This window comes from Phragmites australis, chromosome 2, assembly GCF_958298935.1.
Source record: "Phragmites australis chromosome 2, lpPhrAust1.1, whole genome shotgun sequence".
NCBI lineage: Eukaryota > Viridiplantae > Streptophyta > Magnoliopsida > Poales > Poaceae > Phragmites > Phragmites australis.
Genome location: NC_084922.1, coordinates 5,823,355 through 5,847,248, shown reverse-complemented (window position 1 = coordinate 5,847,248; position 23,894 = coordinate 5,823,355). Strand labels below are relative to the sequence as shown.

At 45.3% G+C, this 23,894-nt stretch overlaps 1 protein-coding gene and 1 pseudogene across 1 annotated transcript; one reads left to right on the top strand and one right to left on the bottom strand.

Moving 5' to 3' along the window:
• Window positions 1-655: 655 nt before the first annotated feature.
• Window positions 656-4,273, top strand: LOC133896070 (L-Ala-D/L-amino acid epimerase-like; annotated as a pseudogene).
• Window positions 4,274-5,110: 837 nt separating this feature from the next.
• LOC133896060 (putative glutamine amidotransferase GAT1_2.1) lies at window positions 5,111-7,136 on the bottom strand. The gene is made up of 3 exons (XM_062336575.1): window positions 6,962-7,136; window positions 5,880-6,823; window positions 5,111-5,788 (listed from the first exon to the last, which is right to left on the bottom strand). Exons 1-3 carry the CDS (start codon window positions 7,053-7,055, stop codon window positions 5,543-5,545), a joined length of 1,284 nt encoding a protein of 427 aa, XP_062192559.1. The 5' UTR covers window positions 7,056-7,136; the 3' UTR covers window positions 5,111-5,542.
• Between the last annotated feature and the right edge of the window lie 16,758 nt (window positions 7,137-23,894).

The window sequence follows — 23,894 nt, the reverse complement described above, 5'->3', positions numbered from 1 at the left end:
TTATCCATTGTACAGATATACAGATATGCCCTTACAGCGATATAAATATCGCAATACGTCATGGGCCTAGAGCTGTTGAATCATACAGCATAGGTCTAGGTAGGATACCTCTGTCCCTAATTTAGAAGATATTATCTAATATGGCGATGCAGTGATACAAGTGGCCCTAAAGGTGTGATATTCTATTAGTCACCTATTGTAGCGCCGCACTGTCAAGGTGTCAGGATGACCTCCACTTGCGTCGCATTAAATGTATGTCAACTCCTTACAGGTAGAGGATGACTGATGAGTTCGCTCTAGTTGATCCTTTTTCAAGGTCTGATGACCCCTCTCTGTGTGCTCTGGGAGCCCACCCGGGCTTTGGGAGACGGAGGCCTTCAGAAGGTCAGGGTTCCGGGAGGCTGTGACTTCAGGAGCCTAAAGCTCTGAAAATCTAGAGCTCCGAAAGGTCAGCGAGACTCGAACATTGGGGTCCTAAAAGACATCCTAACCTTCATCGAAAGATGACTTCCTAACCTTCATCGAAAGATGACTTCTTTCGTATCTTAGAGTACAGTAGCCGGAGGGATGTACGGTCTCTAAAACCAAGCTTCCTCCTTTAGATACAGAGCCAAGAGCACCAGAGAAGTTTCTGTGACGATCTTTTAACAATATTTGCGGGATGAGTATTTCCCCAATATATATATATACTGAGATATAAATAGAACTAGCAGTGTTCCTCTCCTCCCCGCGCTCATCTTCCTCCAGTTCTCCGCGAATATCGCCGGCGTCCAGTCCCCATTCGCCAGTGGCCATGGACGCCTCATCTCCTCCGCCTCCTCGCCTCTCCGGCTCTCCCACCGGCCCGGGCCCAAACCCTAGCCAGAGGCCTAATCTCGTCCCTGCCGGCCGCCACTCCACCTCCACCGCCGCCACCCGCCTCCGCGCCATCTCTCCTTCCCCGTTCCAGTCTCCGCCGGCACCCGTGTAGTCTTTCGGCTTCGACGCTCTCAAGGAGACCTTCTCCGTGGACGTGGCGGCGGCCGAGGCGCGCCCGCTTGACGTGCCGCTGGCCGCGCCCTTCACCATCGCGTCCTCGCGCCTCGAGGCCGTCTCCAACGTCGCCGTGCGCGTGGATCTCCGCAGCAGCGCTGTCGGGTGGGTGGAGGCGACCGTGCTGCCCTCCGTCACGGCCGAGGACCAGCTGGCTGCACTCGCCGCCGCGGGCCGGGCCTGCGCGGTGCTAGCCGGCGCGCCACTGGGACACTTCTTCGCCTCGGTGAGGAATCTGCGCCTTCTCGTCCAGCGCACGAAGTAAAAAATTGAATTTGGTTACCGTAGGTTGACAAGTGTTTGATCGTGTGATAGTTGAAAAGTACAAATATTGTTGTGCAAAACTGAATTTTTCGAGCATGCTCTACCCGATGTTGATGGGGTGATTGCAGTTTTAAAATTAGACCTTGATGTAGATGGGAATAGCCTCTCAGGTACTGATCTATTGAAGTAATGTGCCTGATCACCAATTTCTACGGCCAGTAAGCCTTTGCAGCGAGTAACTCTTTCAATTTGTACGACAATTTTTTTTCCAAAGGCCATTTCAAGGGTCTGCTTCCCCGATCCCAAATAGAACAATAGTGGTGCCTAGGAAAATTCTACTTGAACATCCATATTACCTGTAAGGAACGATTAGCTACAAGCCTGAGTTTTACATCCAAAATCAGAAAAAGGTCCTACCTTAGGCAGAAAGTTAGTTTCCTTCAGAAAATTTGATCATTCCTTTTAGCCCACATGGAAGTTTTCCAATTGTTTTTCTTGGAAATCGGTGAGATGAAAATGTAAGGATCTGACATGATTTATCTTATGATTCTGATTTTCTTGATGGCTACTCAGTGTTTGATTGCTGTTTAGACTTGAGATACATGATTTGTCCTATGATGTGTATTTGACTGTACTGTTTTCCAATTAAGGCCAGAGCAGGAGTGGAGATGGCACTGATTGACGCAGTTGCTAACAGCATTCGCATCCCTCTGTGGAGATTATTTGGAGGGGCATCCGATAGTGTGACCACAGACATCACGGTACGGTTATATCATCATCCTCTGCACTGAATCCAGAAAGCGTGTAAGTACCTTGACTAAATTTGTTATTTTTATATACCTCAATTTAGATTCCAATTGTGGCCCCAAATGAAGCTGCTCAATTGGCTGCAAAATATCGAGGGCAAGGGTTTCAAACACTGAAGCTCAAGATTGGGAAAAACTTGAACTCAGATATAGAAGTTCTGAAGGCTATAAGGCTTGTCCATCCAGACTGCTCATTTATCTTGGATGCAAACGAAGGATACACAGCTGATCAAGCAATTGAAGTTCTTCATAGACTAGATGGTTTGTACTCCTTCAAACTGTGTGCTACTATAAGAGCTCTCTTTTTAACCTTGCATCAACATGTTGAATTTTTTAGCTGCTTATAATACGTTATTTTGTTGATAGCTCAAGCTTCTTCCTGTGCCTCTACTAAGTTATTTTGTTGCTACTCTGTCATTGGTTTCAGAAATGGGAGTGACCCCTATACTCTTTGAGCAACCAGTTCACAGAGATGACTGGGAAGGTCTCCGTGATGTTAGTATTGCTGCCATGGAGAAATACAAAGTCGCTATTGCTGCTGATGAAAGTTGTCGAAGTTTACTCGATGCTCAGAAAATAATACATGGGAATCTGGCCCATGTTATTAACATCAAGTTGGCAAAGTTGGGGGTTCTCGGGGCACTTGAAATAATTGATGCTGCAAGAAAAGCCAATGTTGCTTTGATGATTGGTGGTATGGTCAAGACTAGGATAACTATGAGCTTTGCTGGTCATGTAGCTGCTGGGCTCGGTTGTTTCAGGTCTGTTTGTTATGAAAATTATAAATTCAACTTTTTATCAGCCTGAGACATTGTCAATAGGGTGCTCAAAGCCACAAACTAAAAAGAAGTACTTCCATGTTCCAGACCTTAATTCTGCTGAATCAGCCACTAAATTTGTTTTTGAAACTTATGGATGCAGTTTTGTCGACCTGGCCACACCTCTTTTACTGTCTGAAGATCCAGTATATGGTGGCTATGAAGGTAGTCTTATATAGCTCTTCATGTCTGTAGTTCCTATTCGTAATGATGTTACCTACTACATTTATAGGTACTTGTTTCCAAAAAATAATAAACTACAGTTGTACACCGAGTAATGCTTTCAGGTCAACAAAGATTAGGTGATGCTTTCTATTCTGCATGTTTTGTGGTAGATGTGTTCTTCCCTGACTCAACCTGTTGAACCAAAGCTTTCAGTATCTCAACTTTCATGAGGAAACTATGTTGTGAATATTTTGCTAGTTATGTGCTAGTGGAGTAGTGTTATACAGACCTCTCCCTTCTGCCAGATTGCCACCTTGATGATGCTTTTTTTTAGACAATGAAAAATTGTTCCGGCCTTTTGCATCGTCCTTGATGGTGCTTATACTTGGATATTTTCATCTAAAATATTGCTCTATTGTTATGTTTGTTTGAAAATCTGCAGCTCTCTTCCTCTCAAGCAGCAAGATATTCACACAAACCAAATTAAAACTCAAAGCATATCTCTAATCTGTAGTACAAATGACTGATACAAATTCTCTCATCAGCTATTGGACCTCTGTACAAGTTTACAAATGCTCATGGTCACAGTGGTTTCCTTCACTTGGACAACGATGGATTGGTATGTCGCACTTCACCCCTGTGGCTGAAGTTAGCCTCCGACTTCCTGCGAAACCATTGTATTCTCCCCCTCGTTTCCTGTATAAGTATTGTTTATTTTACTGAACTGCAAATGTAGGGACTTGCAAACATTGTTTGAAGACCCATTAAATTCAAATTTTTCTATCTATATGGCCACAAGTGTCTACTATAAAGCTCTAAATAATGACATTTCTCAATCTATCTAGCTTGATGGTAGCGAATAGGAAGTTCTAGAACTCATCTGTCTATGTGATTTTGCAGAAATGAAGAAGGTTAACGAATATGCCGGTCCATCTGGAGCTTCATGAATCATTGCAGCGCATTCCACGAATGCAATTGTTACATTGGACAACCATCGTTGTAACTGAAACCAATTATTAGCATATAGCCTTCGGTTTGCTGCTGTTGCAAGCCCAGTCAGGCCTAGAATATGCTGTAGATAGATATTCAGAAGGCTATTCCAGCTGGCATTGTTGTTTTATCCAAATATTCTAGTGACTGTTGTACAATAAATATATATTATATGGTTGAAAAGGTCAATACGTACAGCCTTGGTAACATCCATGCTTGTTTTAGCTTTCGTTGTTCTCTACTTAAGTTTGAGTAAGGTTTTCTTGATGAGCTGGACATATGGAAGAGGTCCAAGCGCTGTGCATGTGCCCATTCTGAATTCTTGATGCTTGAACCTACAGTTTGTGTTATTGTTCAGTATCAGTAGCATTCTGTCTTGGCTATAGGGGCGTCTCAGGTGGCTTGATTTGGACAAGTGTTGGGGCAGTGGTGCTACCTGCTCGCCATGCCTGCCATATCCATGGCTCCATGCCACCTTGCGTTTGCTCCGACAAATCTGGGTGTTGGTAGCAGTTTTCATCGTACCAATTTGAAGCTCCAGGACAGCCCACTAACTTAGCACTTTAAGTCTGTACTACATCCGTGAGGTGATTTGCTTTACTCTAGCAGTCTTGTCTTTTGCTTGCAATCTTGCATCTGCCTTCAGTTTATGTGTCGCCATCTGATACTGATTCTTCTCAAATCTACTTCGGATTTACCGTGCTGTTGCCAAAGAAAAACATTTTACTTGGTACCTCGAGAGTTTGTCTCACCAATGTTGGTGTAAGAGAATGGATTGTCATGAAGATTCAGGTGGAGCTTGAAAAAAAGTTTAGAAGAGAACATTCGTACAGTGCTTCTGTTGGAAATTGTGTTACAAAATTTGTACTTTCAGAGTTCTTGCCAGCAAGTGCTGCTGAGATATTACAAGCAACCATTCCTAGTTTTTCACCGGGTAGCTGCCATCGGCGCCATTCTGGTGTCATTGTCGCTTGTCTTTCTGGAGGACCATCTTTCGTGGCTGACGCAGTAGTGTTTTCATCTTGGTTCTGGTGGCTTTTGTGTCCTTTAGTTATGAACAGAGTCAGAATGGCTATAGTTTTAACGTTTGTAAGGTATGAGGGCGGTGGGCGTTCCATGCCTCTCTTTTGCTATATGTTTGCTCTATGTTGGATGTCGTCATGTAAACTTAAATATTTTTATTATGAAAACCGAGGGTTAACACCCTCTTATAAAAAAAATGCACTTGATCTCGAGTTCGCGATGAGGGGGAAGAGGACAATATGGTATCGTACACTCTTTTGAGTTCTGACAATCTGGTTGCTCTGACGCAGAAAGATACGCTCTGGATGAGAACGACACCTTAAACGAAAACAGCCAACATGTACTTAGTTCGTCCGTTCGCCTGCTCGTCAATCGTCATCCCTGTCGGTGAAGGAGATGGGCTCAAGTCTTCGAGCTGCTCCAGCCGGTGACGCGCTCGAGTTTTCACTCATGCAGATGTAAAGACTGCAGCTTCCTATCGAGCACCTCGGAGCAGATCTTGCCCATGGTGTGGTAGAAGGATGCGAGGTCGGACAGCTGGTCGACGGTCATCTCTTCCATGAGCGCCCTCGCAGCCGCCTCCCGCCCGTCGTCCAGCTTCAGGCTGTTGAGGTACCCCGACGCGTTTCGCACCGTCGCGCCCATCTGCTTCAGCCGCTTCTCCTGCTGCACGCTCAGCGCCGTGTTCGACTGCAAGCACGTTCGAGACGATTTGTTAGCGACAACACGGTTAGGACTTGGCTTCGTGCGTTTGCAGCGACCGCAAGCAAATGTGACCGACCTGGTGCGTGCTTATCTCGAGGAACTCGGCGCCGGCTTCGAGATCGCGCTGCTCCGCGGGGCGCGTGCGGCCGCCGGAGACGTACAGGTCTTTGGCGAGCGAGAAGCTCCGGAAGATGACCTTGCGCCGCTTCTCCATCTCCTTGTTCAGCTTCGACCCCGCCCGGGGCACGTGAGCGGCCGCCTTCTCCTGGTACGCGATCACGGCGCGGACGAACTCCTGGTAGGCCCTGGCGCAGCCGGGGTAGTCGAACTCGTCGGAGCCGGCCTTGCGCATGCGCTCCGGGTGGAACTGGAGGCCCATGATGAACTTGCCCTCGCTGGGGTTGTACGCGTCGGGGTCGTAGAATCCCTCCACGAGTCCGTCCGGCGCGAACGCCATCGGCAAGAACCGCTGTGCCAGCCGCCGCACGCCCTGGTGGTGGTAGCTGTTCACCATCAGCTGCTCGCCGTCCTCGCCCAGCGAGTCCGCGAACCACTCGTGCAGCGGCGTGCCCGGCAGGAAGCGCACCGGGTGGCGGTGCCCGTCGTAGTCGTCGTAGTTGATGTGGCGGACGGCGGCGGACTCGGGGCCCAGCTCGTGCTCGACGTCCTGGTAGAGCGAGCCGCCGCAGGCGACGTTGAGCACCTGCGAGCCGCGGCAGATGCCGAGGAAGGGGATGTTGCGCTCGAGGCAGCGGCGGGCGAGGCGGAGCTCGATGGAGTCCTTCTCATGGTCGATGGCGGCGTCGCTCGGGTGCAGGCGCCTCACGGCCTCGAGCTGCTCCGACGAGAGCGCCCCGGCCACGTCGGCGTCGTAGAGAGAGGGGTCGATGTCCTCGCCCTCGCAGAGGAGCACGCCGTGGATTGGCTCGAACGAGTCTAGCAGCGTGTGCACGCCGGCCACGCGCGGCACGATCACCGGCACCGCGCCGTAAACCACGATGAGGTCGAGGTGGTACTCTCCTGCGACACAGACAAACAAACGCACACGCATGCGCCATGCAAGGGTCAGCTACCGCCCAACGCAACCCATGAGTTAGTTCTACCAACAAATCCGAGAAGGTTGGAGCCTCCTCGAGATGACCGGGAGGGATAACTCACCCACGAAGTCAACGAACTTGTTCTTGCGGAGGGTGCGGCGGGAGACGATGAGCACGCGGGGCAGGACGCGGGAGAGATCAGGGGAGGGAGACATGGCCGCCGCCTAAACTGCGAAAGCAATCGATTGAGTTGTTAGCCTAGCAATTAGCTGTGGGCTACTTCCCCTCGTAGAGAGTTCTTGGCTTATTGGATTCGAGAGGGGAAGGCTCGAGCTATTTATAGAAGGTGATCGGGAGTGTACCTGGCGTCTTCGAGATCGATCTTATCACGAAATCGTTTCGGAGCCAAACGTTTCTCCGGCGACGTTCGTACTCCGATCGACTCCGTTTCACAGATATTTGTCTATTTTGTTGACAATGTTGTTTCACGATGTTTGTCTGACGAGGAAAACAAGAGGGTAATTATTGCGTTTTTTTCATCACTAGCAGTTCATTGCAGCTTAAAAATTTGCCAATCAATATTATCTATATCTATGCTTCTATGCTCTTATAGAATGAACAAGTTAGGTAGATTCAAACGATCTTTATTGTATATCTTACACGATCAAATAATATAAAATTAAAGTTAATCCTCCATCTTCTACCATTTTAATTATTTGAAAACTTTCAATCAATTTGAAAATATATAATTAATAGACACTATCAGAATTAAAAATAGTAATAGTCTATTACTTCATTCTATCTATAAGGGTGTAGTATCAGTTTTTTGTTTTTCAATTATTTTTTCTATGATTTTTTTTAATCTTATATAATATTATTAATTTTACACGTGTGAAATACGTATGTGATGGCTAGTACCCAAAAGAATTGAGCTGCTTTTACTATCTGTGGCTACTTTCATACTAGATTGCGCACAAGTAGACCGTGCGCGTAGTATATCTCATAGCACAGGCCTAGAATGGCCAAGGCATAGGATAAATCCTTGATCACACAAAAGCGTTGTTCGTCCTAAAATGAAAAGCGCAAACTCAGGTTTGCAATGGTTTCGGAACCAATGAGTTGCATCGATTAAGCTTCATGAATAGAAGGCATTTCCTAGGTCATGAGATAACTGAGATAACTGATACCATAGAATGAGCAAAGTTGCCATCCACGGATCAACCTTGTAAGTTCCATGTAGGAAAAGAAAAACTTAAACTACATGAAACTTGTTGAAGTATATATATACTACTTTTCTTCTTAGTAATTTAGACTTTTACAAATCGATTGGTGCATATAGTTTAATATGCTACCATAGGCAGGGACTAATTTAGAGGGAAGGCTCCAGGCCAACTCTTGGTCTCTGGGTGTAGAATGGCTAGAGTCCTAGAAGTGGATGTATTACTTGTCTCATCATCAGTACGTAAGTATACACAACAATATTAGCATCATATTCATACACAATTATATTACAATATGATATAATGCTGGAGTTTTTTAATAGAGTTATTACAATATATAAAATTGAACGAAAGCTATTAAATATAAACACTTATTCTCGGCCCACTACCCTCCCACAATCAACAGACTATTAGATTCAGAAATATCCGCCGTGGGCTGTGCACAATCGATTGATCAGGGGGCTCCGTCAACTCAACGCCATATCAACGATAGCGTTGATGTGGATATCATATCAGCAGCGGTGGCCAGGTAGCGCCGGAAGGGGCGCTGATCCACACGTCGGTGGCGCTGCGACGATAGGAACTCACCGACGAGGGGCGAAAGACCACGAGAGGCGCATGATAGGGTCCTAGATGGACACCTCATTGCCAACGGCAGTCGATGCCAGCCGAACGACGACATGATGGTGGTGACGGTGGAGCTGTGCCGTGGGGCGCGAGCGTGGGGTGGGTTTTGGCTTGGGTTGAGTGTGCGGGTGAACCCTAGGGGGTGTTCGCGACGTGTGCGATCGGGCCCGGGGACCAAACGGTCAGCAGACCACGGTCGCGGTGCCATGGACAGAGTTGGTAGAAGTGGTGATCCAGCCGCACGCAAGCTGGGATGAGGCTTGGAGGAGCACCTACGGGCTACGGTGAAGCTCACCTGAGGATTAATGGAGGCAGAGGAGATCCGGTGCGGATGGATGACGATAAGCAGTGGTGGTGGAACCGAGCTCTAGTGGAGGGCCCTCCTGGGTCGACGGGCTTTGAATTGAGAGGGGGAAAGGATGAGTGATACTCATCTCCTCAATTCCGCCGCCTTCCATGGACATGAGCACGTGGAGAGGTTTAGCGAGGATCAGGGATTCGAAAGGGGAGGAATGTGGTCAGGGAAGTTCACTGGTGCGGCGATGGCAGCTTGGCAAAGCCACCGATTTTGAAGTAGAAAGGCTCGATTTCACCGAGCCGAGGTGGGAAGGGAGAACGGAGGTGGTGCAGTGAAGAGAGGGAGATCAAACGGAGGCCGTGACGTGATTGCCGGGGGTCTATAGGCAACAAGTCGACGGAAGCACAGTGAGCTCACCGCAGCGTGCATGGAGCCATGGACATGGCGTGTGCCTGCGCGGGAGGGAGACAGACGGGGTTAGAGAGGGGCCCGGCCGCATGGTCTAGCTATCTAGTGGTGCACCGTGCAGGTTGGACGTCGAGGCGGAGCTTGGTGTCGTGTCATCGTGCATGACGAGGGAGGACGGGTGGCAACGACAGCAGAGGGCGCATCCGTGTGGCTCGGCCTCCCTATTGCCTTCGGCCCAAAGGCAACCGAGATAGATAGAGATTTTTTTTAAAAAATAATATTATTTTATTTGAAAATTGTAAAAATAATAGCTAAATTTAAACATTTACAAGAATAAGTACCTGTCCTTTTCAGTATTCCGCATGCCGATAGGCTACGTGACACTAGGTCCGAAGGCCTGTCGGCACGCGAAATGTGAACCAAAGGCCCGTCGACATGCCGTGCGATGACAGGCATCCGGATAGATACCGACAAGGGTGTCACAGTAGCGGATAGTCGATAGGGCTGTGGGAAACGGAATATCGATCGGCCTGTCGGCATTCCATTTGCCGACATCTATATTTTTAATTAATTTTTATTAATAATTAGGAAAATATAATGTATTTATTGAAACATTTTTATTAATAATTAGGAGAATATTATGTATTTAATGAGGCACTGCTAGAACTTAACATGGATCTTATAAAAGAAGTTAAAAGAGCTGTCCAAATGGCAGCACAGAATGATTCATATTTTGCTAATATTGATTCGATGTAATTTTATCGGTATTTCTTTATTTAGTTGATATAAAATTGTGTGAGTAATTTTTTTAATGAAGGAGTGTTGGGAGGATACAAAATCTAATTTTTTGAATAATAGTAGTTGTGAAGCACAATTATTATAGTATCCAACATGGAGGTTACATACAATAGTAAATATTATATGGAACATGAGATTTATCTTCGCTGCGTGAATAGATCATAACCATAAAGAAATGACGACAACAAATATTGGCATGTACGGTAAGACTAAAAACTAACCTAATAGCGTGTCGCTGGTAAACCTAACATGCCTTAGAAAATAAAAATAGATCGGGTTACAATAGATGCTCTCTACTGAATGCACCTAGGATATTTGCTCCTTTTCAAGGCATCGCCACCCCCCTTAGCGTGACGAGCCATCTCTTGCTTCCTTCCCTCTTTTCTTCGCGTGCTTGAGCCGCGGCACACTCCTTCACAGCTTTCCTGATGTGCTCCTCCTCATGCCGTTTCATCCATAGTTCCTCCTAATATCGCTCGTACTCACGGCGTTCATAAGATTCCCTCCTCCACCACATCTCTATGTCCATCCACTGCTTATAGTGCTCATTTTGCTCCATGTCAAACTATTGCATGAAGTCGCAGATAAGTGGAGGAGACTGGATAAAAAAAATAAGAGGGGAGATTAGTAAGAGAGTGCATGAAATTATATGGAAAGGCCCGCATGAGTGATCTATGTCGCTATACCAGTGGGTACTCGTATGGTCCCTATCGAGGCTTGTCGTACTGATAGTTGGCACACATGAAGAAGCATAGACCATAGGTGTAGGAGATATCTTGGACTCGCGAAGCCTACAAGGGTCACCATAGAAACACATCGACGGTTCGACACCCTGTGGGGTGAAAATCCCCTAATGTTTCTTGGGTGGGCTTGGTGGAGCTGAGGAAGATATTGCAATTGAGAGAGCCGAGGAAGGAGCGGTCTATCTATGGATGAGGGTGGAGGCTGGTACATGGACTTAGTGCCCGGGCTTGGATGGGTCTGGAGCATAGGATTCCCTGTGAAAAATAGAGAAGTTGTGGCACTGATGCTTGGTAGAGATTCTCTATGAAAGCTGTTGTTTGATGTGGTCATTTCATTCTACAACAGTTTAAGAAGGAGTTATTGTTGTCTCTGCATGGAAGATATAGAATCTTATGAAAGTATTGTGCTTAGAAAAAACGTATTGGTAGAATAATAAATCCTGACCATTTCATTGATGAAAGTAAAGTACATGTGGTCACTTCGTGTCTAAAGCCTGATAAATCTTGATCATTCCTAAAGCCTGAGTTAGGACAGATATATTGTCATTTCATGGTTAAAGCTGAGTCGTGTGGTCACTCATGTCTAAAGCCTGATTCACGACAGATGTGTGGTCATTTCATGCATAAAGCTCTATGATGTGGTTATTTTATGCATAAAGCTTTGTCGTGTCATGTAACACAGTATTTTGTTTGCACAATGCTATTCTTTAGGATGGAACGAGAACACATGTAATGAAACTATGGCTGATAACATAGTAATGATATAAACATCATACATGGCATGCCAAACATATAATAGAAATAACATAAATATGTACAAGTACTATCTAAAGACGTGGTCAAGGGGCGTCGCCATAGCCACATGAGCGCTTCTTGGGCACGCACGGTGCCCTCCGCCAGCCTGCTGCTCTATGATGTATGTAGTTGGTGGAGTACATTAAGGGGTCGCGTGAAGGGTACCGAGGCCGTGCAGCGTCAACAGGGGTGGCATGGTCGTCCTGTGATGGCTGTGTCAGTGGAGGTGCCCCTGCTATCTGCGATGGGCCCTCCTCGTCGGCCGACTTTGTTAACCAGTTGTCTGTCAAGGAGTATGACGAGTCAGATGTTGTGTCGAAGGAGGGTGGAACTGTTGCATGGTATAACTATGTCAAATGCCGTGCATAACATTATAGTTGACTTGAAAGATACAATCCCGAGTGATACCATTGATTGTGACGAACCTAGAACGGAAGCACCCGAGTGGCCAAGTGGAAACTAGGAGTCAGAATGTACCGCAGACGTGGTGGCAGAGACGATAATGCTGGTTTCGTGTACAAGCGTGGCGGTGTAGCCTGAGTGCGTGACGACGACCTCGTCTGTGTGGTAGGCTCGACGACGTACGGTACCCTTAAGCACGAAGCACATCGAAACCCATCGATGCAACTCTGTGCCAGTCAACGCAGACATGCCATCATCTCGCTCGGGTCAATCCGACTCCCAGCGATCCATGAAGTCTAATAGCTCTGTGCTGACGTCCCTGCACATGTCCTCCTGTAATGTCTGAGAGAACACATTTAATAATAACAATGAAAGTCAGTACAATGAAACATTGACATGTACCATTGCGTGGTACGTCGCCGCCGGCTCTATAGTGAACATTTCGATGACCTCCGGCTCGTGCTGCGGTGGCTCTGAAGGCACTAGGAAGCACCTAACCCATGTCATCTCGTGGAAAAAGCGCAAGTACGCATCCTCTATCCTAGGGTCATTAGGCCCACTGGAGACATGCATGTGTGCAGCCGTGTTCACCTAGTCGTCCACTCAAACCTGCAACTTACCCCTCCAAGTTGCATAATACACAATGCCCTGACCCTTCTGTGTCATCCTGCAAGATGAATTTAAGATTATAGAACTTCATACATGAATAGTGTAGAACCTGTAACAACAAATATTTACAAGTGAGTGTTATCCGTAAGTCGTCGTGGCGGAGGAAAGTGTTGGTGATACCTGAACTGCCTAAAAACTCTGTCCAGGTAATAGGGCTCGATCATGATGTTGAACAGTAGTAGTCACCACATAAGCCAAAAAGCCTGGTCCTTGTGGCACAAGTCGGAGAGGCCAAGAGACGCGCATATCGTGACCTTCTCGTGGTCGTACGTGTCCAACGCACCCTGACTGCCTGCAATTGGTCGAATATGGCAATGAACAGAGGGTACAAAGAGCATGTCATCGCCGTCGCCCACCTTGGCTGCATGAAAAAGAAAAGTGTCAGGCACAGAAGCATCATGAAATAACAGTACTAAAACAAATGTGTTGACTTGTATTACTTACATTGTGCTTGCACTAGAGAAAACCCATCATAGGGCCGTCCACTGCGTCGTGCATGCCAAACTCATCAGGGAAGTAGAAAGACTCATCGTACATGTCGTACGAGCTCAGGTGTGGGCGCCCTATGTCGAAGCACTCAAATGACCACATGGTCAGGAGCAAAGGACAACCTGTGGTCAACTCGGAGTCACTCTTCCTGCTGCAGGCCTCGCATAACACCCGGTACATGTGCGCTAGGACCGCGGAGCCCCAACTGAATTGAGGGACCTTCTCCAAGGGGGTGTTCACAATCTGCTGCGTGAAGAAGATGAACTACTAGTCGATGATGTCCGCATACGTGCTGGTGAAGAGGACCCACCCGGACAACCAGAGCAGGTACTCCTCCAAGTGCCGTCGCACTCTCCAGTCCTCTGACTCTAGCGTCAGGAGGTCCGCCGAAACTGCTGGACCCATGCCTTTGATGGACCGTGGGTCGTGTCAAAGGCCACCTGATCAAGTTGCTGACCCTCAGGGATGACTTCGTGGAACCTACCGAGGAGCTTGTCCCTCCACTCGGCCTGCACGTTCGGCCCGAACACAGCAATCCACGCTACAGGCAATCCAATTAGCATGAAGATGTTCTATAGCGTAACACTCATCTCACCTACGGGCAGGTGAAAAGTGTGCATCTTTGGCCTCTTGCGATCGAAAGTGCTGTCAGCAATGCCCTGTCAAGGGGAAATCAGGGGGCCCGGTCCCTAGTCAGGTTGAGTAGATGGGCCAAAGGAAGGAGACCCGGTGCCCTCAACCTACGAAAAATAAAGAATGTGAGTAAAATATCGAGTGATTTACAACAGTGAATATATAATGCACAAAGTTATTACCTCGGGATCCGACGTTGGTCAAGCCTCTAGAAGGTGTTTGGAGTACGTAAGCACAAGCATGGGTACAAGTCTATGCCGTCCAAGTGTGTCCGATATGTCGCATCGATCACAGGGTCGGTGAGCTCCATACCTACAAGCAAAAAAACATTATACTACATAACATAAGGAACGACAAGCACATAGTAATGCAATGCAGAATATGTAAAATAAAAATTATACACGATAGAAATAAAACACAAATTATAATACATAACATCACATACTCAGGTTGTCCTCAGTACCAGTAACTCCAAATAGTACATAATACATCATGCCTCAAATATTACAACACATACTCACGTTGTCCGAATATTACATAATACAATAATGTGCCAACATTATAGCACTTCACGCATAGACAGACAAATATTACAAACATAGAGCACCATCCAATTAGTAATACAACATGAAAACAATCACACCATGCTTCAAATAATAGTCTCGATCGAAGGATTTTTCTTCTTCTTCGGCTGGCATATCGTGACACACCTAACCTTCTCGCCTGACGCCAGATTGTCTACCAGATACTGCTCGCGCTGCCCCTTGCATGCGAACCTCTGCATACCAGGAACTCCTTGCGGGGACGTGCTCCCTCAGTATCGTCCATATCGTTCCTGATACGCCGAGTCTTCTGCCGCCCCTTTTGTGTCGACCTTGATGTTTGGATCTTGAATCCAAAACGGATGATTTTCAAGCGGCTTCGTGAATTCCTTCACCGCCTACCGCCCAAGCAACTCACGGGACCAAGTACTTTGTACGACAAGAGCCATAACCAACTATCCGTACATTCACATTCAACAAATGCAAAAGTTAAAAGCACAACCTGGTTCTCACCATCTACCCTGATAGCTGTGAGTATATGTCCCCTGTATTTGCTTGTGAGGAATGTCTCATCCACGCACATTACCAGCCGGCAATGTCGTAATGCCTTGATCATACAGCTGAATGACTAGAACTCCCGCTGAACGACTCGATCTCCATCCTGATTAACAAGATCATGAATAGCAATGTAGGTGTTCGGGTTCCTGCCCGGAATAACCTCTAGTAGTGAAGGCAAGTTGTGGTATGAGTCCTTATAAGTGTCAAATCTCTTCTCTAACATCTTCTGTTTCGCTCTCTATGCCATGTCATATGAAATATCGTACCCAAATCTAGTGTTGATAGCATGCATAACTCCAAAAGGAGATATAACAGTCTTCTTCACTATCTCTAGGTACATCACATTTTCAACAAAATCAGCGCTCATGTTCCTATGCGTGTGCAAAGGTTGGCTCAAGTTGCAAGTATGTGGCTCAACAATAGATGACAACCATACTATGCCACACCTCGTCAACAATCCATGAACTCGCCAAGTGCAACCTTCAGCTAAACATTTAACGTCGTATGTTCAAGGATTAGATATTACCACCTGGAACTCCCTCGCCCCCGAGAAACACCATCTATTCACTACATGTTGCAGATAGACCTTGTCACGAAACATCTGGCCTTTAGTCACCACGATGGAATTATACTCCCATGTCGACTCGTGTCCATTATTCACCGTGAGCTTCTCCATAGCAAAATTCGACCATTCTTCCGGGATTCCTGCACCTGAGTCCACAAATGTGTGGAACTCGTCGTTATATGCGTCCATCTGGTCCACTAATGCCTCGTCCCACTCTCCTTGATCAGCACACATCATGACCTAATTTTCTTCCCTGTCATTATGTTGTTCTCTTGCAGTCTGTATTTCAACCAGTGCACAAGTCTGTAGGGGTACCTCAGGAACCACACTCTCATGCATCTCCTCATAGATAACATTTTCACCAACAACTTCTATGGTGCAAGGTCTAGCTTCTGTGAACCCAACATCACTTGTTTCTACAAAGATACATTGGAAAAAACCCTGTCACAACCCCAATGATACAAATTGCTGCAATTGCTTTGAAAATGTAACCTCCAAGACCTCCCACTACAAGTCGGTTTCTCGACGTCTTGGAATTAAAACCTTCACTGTCAACCGCTAATGTGCCGGACTGAGTTGCAATAGATTATACAGCCAACCTAACACTTGGGACTGCCGAATCTCTCCCGAACTATGCAATTATGTGTCCACATACTAGAAGTTACTCAAATCCAGCCCACTGTCATAATGACATATCCAGGGCCATAAAAAAACTTAAATCTAACTACGATCGACATTTTTGATTCAACAACCATAATATACTACATCAGGTTAAATAATTGTAATCAATATGCAACAGTTACGACCACAAATTCTATTCAACCTCATCACTTGTATTCTACATAACCATCAAATATCATCACTAACATACTCTTTCTTTTAACACTATATCATTCTAAATGTATTGCTGCCAAAAACAATTACTCCATTCATAACAATTCGACTCCAAACTACTAAAGATTAAAAAATTACAAACTATGTATGCTCTATACTAAATTATCTATTCTATATGTATCTAAATTTTTCTGTTATAAATTCTAAATGAATCATAATTATCTTCTTCCATTCTAAATACAATACTACGTAAATCCACAACAATTCAAATATACAATTCCTACATCAACAAAAAATATGTACGTCTAATAATATAATTTTTTAAAAATTATATTAAGTACCATATTTTAACTCTACATTACCTAAATATTTTAACTTTTCCAACTACTCTACATTTGCTAAATAACTCTACTATATTTTCTATGTATAGCTAATTTCCTAATCATACCTACTCTACTCTAAATTTCATATCCTTATTCTCCTAAATTATCTACTCTACTCGAAATTTCTCTAACTATTTTCCTACTATTTTTCAAAGTATTTCTGACATTAAATTATCTAAATATTCATACTTTTCTAAATACTCTACATTGCCGAACTACCTCAAACTATTCTAATCTAAAATTTCAAACTATACTAACTTTCTACCTAACTCTACTAATTTTTCTAATAATTGCAAATTTACGAACTAGGTCTACTCTATTCTAAATTTCCTATCCTAACTTTTCTAATTTTTTCTACTCTATTCTAACTATTGTATACTAATTTTTTCTACTCTATTCTAACTACTCATATTTTTTTTCTAATTTTCTAAGTATTTCTAATTTTTCTAATTTTCTAAGAAAAGAAAATACCCTTACCAGCCACCGCTGCTCCCCGCTGCTCGTTACCCAAAGCCGCTCGCTGACCGCCACTGCTCTCGCCAGGCATGTCGGATGCCTCCGCCCGCCACCGCAAGTCGCCCCACGCCGCCCGCTTGTCGGCCGCCGCCCGCGATGGTCGTGCGTGGGAGAGGAATCGACAGCAGTGGATTATATAAAGGCCTGTGAGCACGCGGAATGCCGTCATGCCTAACATGATACCTATTAGTATTCCGCGTGCTGACAGGTCATGACGCGTCACCTGTCGGCACATGGAATACCGACAGACCGGTACGCTGCACGAACATCCTACATGGCACACCCTTTTAGGTGGGCCCACAACCTGTCGGCATTCTGCATGCCAACAGGCCCCCGGGCCCAGTGCCATGTAGGTTGTCGGGATGCGGAATACCGACACGTCCCTTGTCGGTATTTCGCGTGCCGATATATACCTATTCTTACATTTTTTAATTTAGCTATTATTTTTACAATTTTCCAATAAAATAATGTTATTTAATATAATTCGATAGATAGATATAGAGAGAGAACGAAGGGGCAGATGCGCGGTGGCCACATGTCTGCACGCCTCTGCGAGCTGGGCCGATATCGGTGTTGCCGTGTGTAACATTCCTAGTTTTAGCATATAGATTATAGAAAAATTCACTTCATTTTATTTTGTTTTTCCTATTTTTCCAAAACAATTTAAAAGTAAGGGAATATATATTTGAGTGTGTGTGTGTATATATATATTTGTATATATATATTCAAATATATTATTTTGGCTAAGTATTCCAAAGAGCACCAAATTAATTTCTAAATTAATTCTTGCAATAAATTGAATCATATGCATTTTGGTTTATTGTTTTTATGTTTTTTGAGTGGATATTTCAATTTGAATGTCTCTCAAATTTAAATATATTTTTAGATTCTTTTCAACTCAAATCCAAATTGAATTCAAATCCTCTCCCAAAGTCAAAACTTCAAACCCAAATCATAATTCTAATACTCTTATTTGAATTTATACCAAAACCAAATCCAATTTCAAAACCAAATTCAAATGCTTCCAATTGATTTACCCAAATTAAATTCCAATTTTTTTTCTTTTCTCTTGAGCCACTCTCTCTCTCCCCTTCCTCTTTGCACCAGCCCATCAGCAAGCCGGCCCAGCCTTCCTTTCCTTGCTCTCTGTTTGCCCGTGCACGCTTGGGCTGCGATGTTTCCCTAACCCACACCTCACGCGTTAGTCTAGTTCACGAGCTCGCTAGGCCAACGCACCAGCCCAACGCACCCATGCCGCTCGCTCTCTCTTCTCACTGACACGTGGACCTACCGATGCTGCGCTCGTCTCCCTCCTCGAAGTACACCTGTCATGTTGTCCCGCCACCGCGGCCGGCATATTAAATGCGTTGGCGACTTCCTTGCCTTCCTTCCTCATCTAAGAGCCTGAAGGGAGCACGCTCGAGCCGAGGTCACCGAAGCATCGTACTGTCGATTGCTGCCCTTCCCTTCGCCGTCTTGGAGCTCGGTGAGCTTCCCTAGCCCTCCTACCCCCGCCTAGCTAGCATGTCGTTGCCTGTGTGTCCTGCCTTCAAGTGGCAAGCTTCAACCATGGGATTTTACCCTGTCACCATGGTGTAATTGCCGTCGGTGCTCCTCCTTGCTCTCTGTGCGAGCTGCCTGTCATGCCAAGTAGCCCAGGAGTGCTAGGCTCCTTTTCTTATGCAGGTGCGATACGCTTAGTGTAGGGGAAGCTCTATCCATTTTTTGTGTGTCATCGTCGTCTTCTCCGGCGCAATTCGAGGACCGCTCCGGAGCTTGACTGACGTGGAGGTGCCCAACGCCGAGTTCACGAGCCCATGTAGACCCTTGACCGTCTAGTCTCAACCTACGCCACCGCTGTTTTGCCAACTCTGACGAGGTTGTTGGTGAGGCACCGACGTGATTTCTCACTGGTGCCCCTCCTTTTTCTCCGCTCCACTCCATCCAACGACGAACGTGGATAGGTCGTGGCTGCATAGACCAAGCTTAGCCCAGCTGTTGGTAGGCCGACCTGCTAGCGCTACCTAATGGCCAGCCCAGCTGTCGAGGCCTTGTCCCTGTGGGCCAGCTTGGCTGCCAAAGCCCATGAAGCCAGTCGGCTTGACCCTAGTGGGCCAGCCACTGTGCAGCCTGGCCCAGGCCTGAGCCTAAGCCCAAATCTAGCCCTAAATCCAACACAAACCCAAGTACTGTGTAGTGGGCCCACCAGTGCGCGGTGCAATGGGCCTAGTACTGTTCAGTAAGTCCCATAGGTGGGCCACACCCATGAATAGTGATATTTTATAATTTCTTGGTTTAATTTTAAATATATTTTTTTAATTATAATTTCTCTGTTTTGGCTTCAATTCTGATGATTCATTCTCTTAAATTCATCTAAATTCGTGATATACCTTTCTATCACAATGTGATATCCACTAAAAATCATTTGATATTCTATTTAGTGTTATTTGATTCTTCTATAGTATATGCCATTATTGATCGTAATTGCGTTTGTAGAACTAGAAGATTGCGCAAAGAACCCTGAGGATTCTGACTTCGGCCAAGGTTTAGAAGAAGACTTCCGAGAAGACAAGTCATATCTCCTTGATCATTTTAAGCCCATGTTTTTCAATAATTTAATCGGTCAACTTAAAACATAATTTATTATCGTATGTGTTATGTATTGTATTATTTTTCAACTGTTTGTAGTAGTTACATCATATCAAACGGTTGTCATGTCTTAACCGTCTTATCCAGAATAATATATATCACCATAAAATTTACCTGCCGTTATCTATATTAACGTCGGAGATCACAAGTCCCTTATTAAAAAAAAAAATCCATGGTGATCATAATGCTTGATTTTGAAATCAGGTAGCAAGACTGTGCACGGTAATGGAGGTTGGAGGGTCAAATGACAAGAAAGATATCCTTGGCAGGAAGCATGTGCTACTTATGCTTCTAGCTTCCACCTTATTTTGACAAATTATCCTTGTTGTTTAAGTGAATTTTGACTAAGTTATGTGTACCTGCTAGAATGATCTCTAAGATGGGGACTAGACTCATCAAAGGACAATAAGCACATGCCTAATTAGCAAGAAGCATGTGCTCTTGCTTTCCATCGACTTGATTTTGACAAATGATGAACTTGTGAGTAGTTGCGACCACTCTCAGATGGGGGCTAGCTTGGCTCAGCGGGTGGTGCCGACGTGTGCTCGGTGGTTATCCAGGGGAGGCTGATACGGCCAGTGACATGCTGCCGATGTGTCCAAGTGCGCATGCGTCAATCCTTAGCTCATCTTTTCTTGTCTCCCGCGCGCGTATCGTACAATAATTATTTTGTGCATGTTTTTGTTCGAGGTAGTGGTCAAGAGTTTGTTTTCTGTCACTATTTATGATAACCGCATAATTGGAAATATATTGTTTTTTATTTCCTGATTAAAAGTAAGGAGCACGAGTAAGGCCGGTTTGTACAAAGATATATTGCAAGCATGGAACACGATGCGCATTGTGTGGTTTGAATTAGATCACCTAGCTAACAGCACCAATCATCCCGTCTGAGGCATGCAGATTTTTTTTTTCAGAGGAACAGCAGGAGCTCTACTGATTTTTTCATAGATTAGAAGAAAAACAAAAAAACAAAAAATCTCATACAGATCAACTACAGAAATAGCGTATCAACTTGTGCTAATAGGAAGCCTCTTCCACAACGGAAAGAACAGGAAAGCACAAGAAGAGGCTTAAACCACAGAGAACAGCCGACACAAAAAGAAAAACGAGAACAACAAATTAGAAGGACACCTGTATTATAGCGGTATTACTCAAACATTTTTATCTACAGCTTGCTCTCTCCACGCCAGCCTCCTGATTAGAATCGATTCTTTTATTAAGCAGGCAACCCCTATGCAGTCAACGATTGATTATGGAAGATCCTTCGATTGCGCTCCCTCCAAATGTTCCACCAAAAATAGATGACAATTTCGTTGAATTCTTGTTTTTGATCATGAGGAACTTGTCTGTTGGCTTGTTTCCACCAAGCACGCAAGGTCTGAAAGGAGTCCAACTAGGGGGTCTGTTTCAAGTCGAACCAAGAACAGATCAACTGCCAAGTTCTTTTCGAAAAAGAACAGTCTTTGCAAAGATGATTAGCCGTTTCGTCCTCTTGATCACACAGTCGGCAAACTGAAGAATCCCCCCACCCACGCTTTGCCAAATTGTTCCCCGTTAGAATCTTGTTTTGTAATAGGATCCAAGAAAAGTTTTTGCATTTGGGTTCCGCTTTTGCTTTTCAAATGTTCGTCATGTTATATCTTCTGAACTTGCTCATAAACTGTATGTGGTATGTACTTTTCGTTAAGTATTTGCCGTTCTCAGTCCAACTCCAAGTGATGTGATCCGGAGTGTCCTCTGAAATGATCATATGTTGCAAGTGTTTCCATAGCAAAGTCATTTGGTTAAGTTCCGCTTGAGTTTCAATTGGTCCGAGATGATATGGTTTTACCACACACGCTCTTTAGAAACTATCTGGGACGATTCGTAAAAAACCATTTTATGCAAAAACCATCTAATGATCTGCCATTTATAATGAGTATTTCTGTAGTAACGAAACGGGCACCGTCCAACTACATGATGCCGAGAGCTCGTGTATTATACCAGGGGCGGATCCTGCCCAATGCCAAGGAGGGTGCTGGGCCTCTTGCTATTGAACTTAATTCATGACTTGTGGGCTGAAATGATAAATTTTTTCAGAATTTTTCTCTATCTCCTTTTGGTTTCCTGGGCTAGGCCCGTGCTGCAGCCCCCCAGCACGGGCCCTGGATCCGCCCATGTATTATACCACATCTGATCAGCTTGTTATTATTATCTGAACGCGAGTTCCGGCGGCCCATGTGTGGTTCGAGAATCGCGTTGCCCATGCTGTCATTCGAGCCCGCCGAGTTTTGGGAGGCAGCTGTGCATATGCGTGCATGGCAGACGCATGGACGGAGGTAGAGATGGTTAAATAGACGGTTCGGTTTGGTACGGTACGAGTTTATTGAGGTACGGTCTATTTAGGTATGATTTGTTTAGGCCTGTTAGTTAAACGGGTCGTGTCTTATCGGTCCATGTGCTATGGCTCCAGTTCAGACATGGCTTATTTAAGATCGGACCGTGCCGGTTCGCGGCACAGTAGGTCCGATGACTTTTTTGTCTGTTAGCCCATGTAAAATTGAAAAAAATCACAAAAATTTGATTTCACTCAGAATTGAACACCCGACCTTCTACTTGAGAATTAAACACATTACCATTGCACCACATATCATATATGGTATTAGATCTAAATAAATTATATAAAATACTAGAAAAATATAAACAGTTAAACGGACCATGCCGTGCTGGCCTGTCGTGCCGCGGCTCCAATCCAGACACGATCAAAGTCATCGTGCCATACCGACCCGACCCGTTAGCCGTCATGCTTGGACCAAGCCAAAATGGTCGTGCCTCGTGCCGGCCCATTTGGTCTAGCCCACTTGCCCATCTTTAGGCGAAGGGAGGAGTCACCTGTAGCTGTTGACTTGTTGGTGAGGGAGGATCAATATAACACCCATAACATAAGGCATGTTTGCAGTACACATTTGGAGTCGAAATGTAAGTTTTTCATGTGAGTGTTTTTATAATAAAAGATCTTAACGTAGATAATTTGGCTCATTGTGGATGGCCACACGATCCCATATGTAAATTCTGTGGCAACATTGATGAAACAACGTTATATTTATGCAAAGATTACCCATACACTAAGCAGTTTTGGTATGGGTTGCCAGCTATTTTTACCTAAACATCCTATCAAGCCTAACTGAGTATCGCACCATCAAAAATGGTGAGGAGAAGTAAGTAGAAGGGGGGACAAACAGCATAGGAAGAAAGTCCTGAGGCTGGTGACTTATTTCTGATGGAACATGTGAAACGAGTAGAATTGGCGAACGTTTTAAAACCAAGCCTAGCCACCGTTGCAGTGGCTCACGGCATCGAAGAAGATCTTGAAACGAGTAGAATATGCTTTCTTTAGTAATTTTTCGTTGTTGGTCGGAGTATTATGTTCTTACTTACAACTTTAATTGGTGTGCCGTAGTGTCACAGCTTTTTTTTTTATCTGAACACTTTTTTACTCATTCTAATATAAATTTGGCAACTCTCTTTCCGTCGTTCCGAAAAAACTTGTTGGCGACGCAGCGCCGGCCCCGGCCGCGCGATCGAGTGGAGGACGCAGTGCGGTGTTGTTGGTGATGGGCAGGCAGGAAGAATCCTCCACTGGTTCCATTTCAGGTCACTACTCGGTAGGACGGGCCGGGTCCCTCCAACTCCAAGAACGCGGTGTGCTATGCGCTAGAGCACTCTGCACGTTGTGCTAGTCGGCGTGGAGGAGGTAGTGTCTGGCCTGGTTCTGACTTCTGACCCTGCAGCGTTGGTCGGTTGCCATCTAGGGGAGGTCTTCCTAGGACGCTTCAAATGGAGCTTACTCCGCTTCAACAATTCTAGTAGTCCAGATCTTCACGACTTCTTTGTTTTACTTTGCAGTGGAGTACTGGTCAGTACCTTTTCAAGCGGGAACAAACGG

Coding starts and splice junctions, on each gene's coding strand:
- LOC133896060 (XM_062336575.1), bottom strand. CDS start 7,055: ATGTCTCCCTCCCCTGATCTCTCCCGCGTCCTGCCCCGCGTGCTCATC. Junction 6,824..6,961: donor CAAGTTCGTTGACTTCGTGG/GTGAGTTATCCC, acceptor TCTGTGTCGCAG/GAGAGTACCACCTCGACCTC. Junction 5,789..5,879: donor TCGAGATAAGCACGCACCAG/GTCGGTCACATT, acceptor ACGTGCTTGCAG/TCGAACACGGCGCTGAGCGT.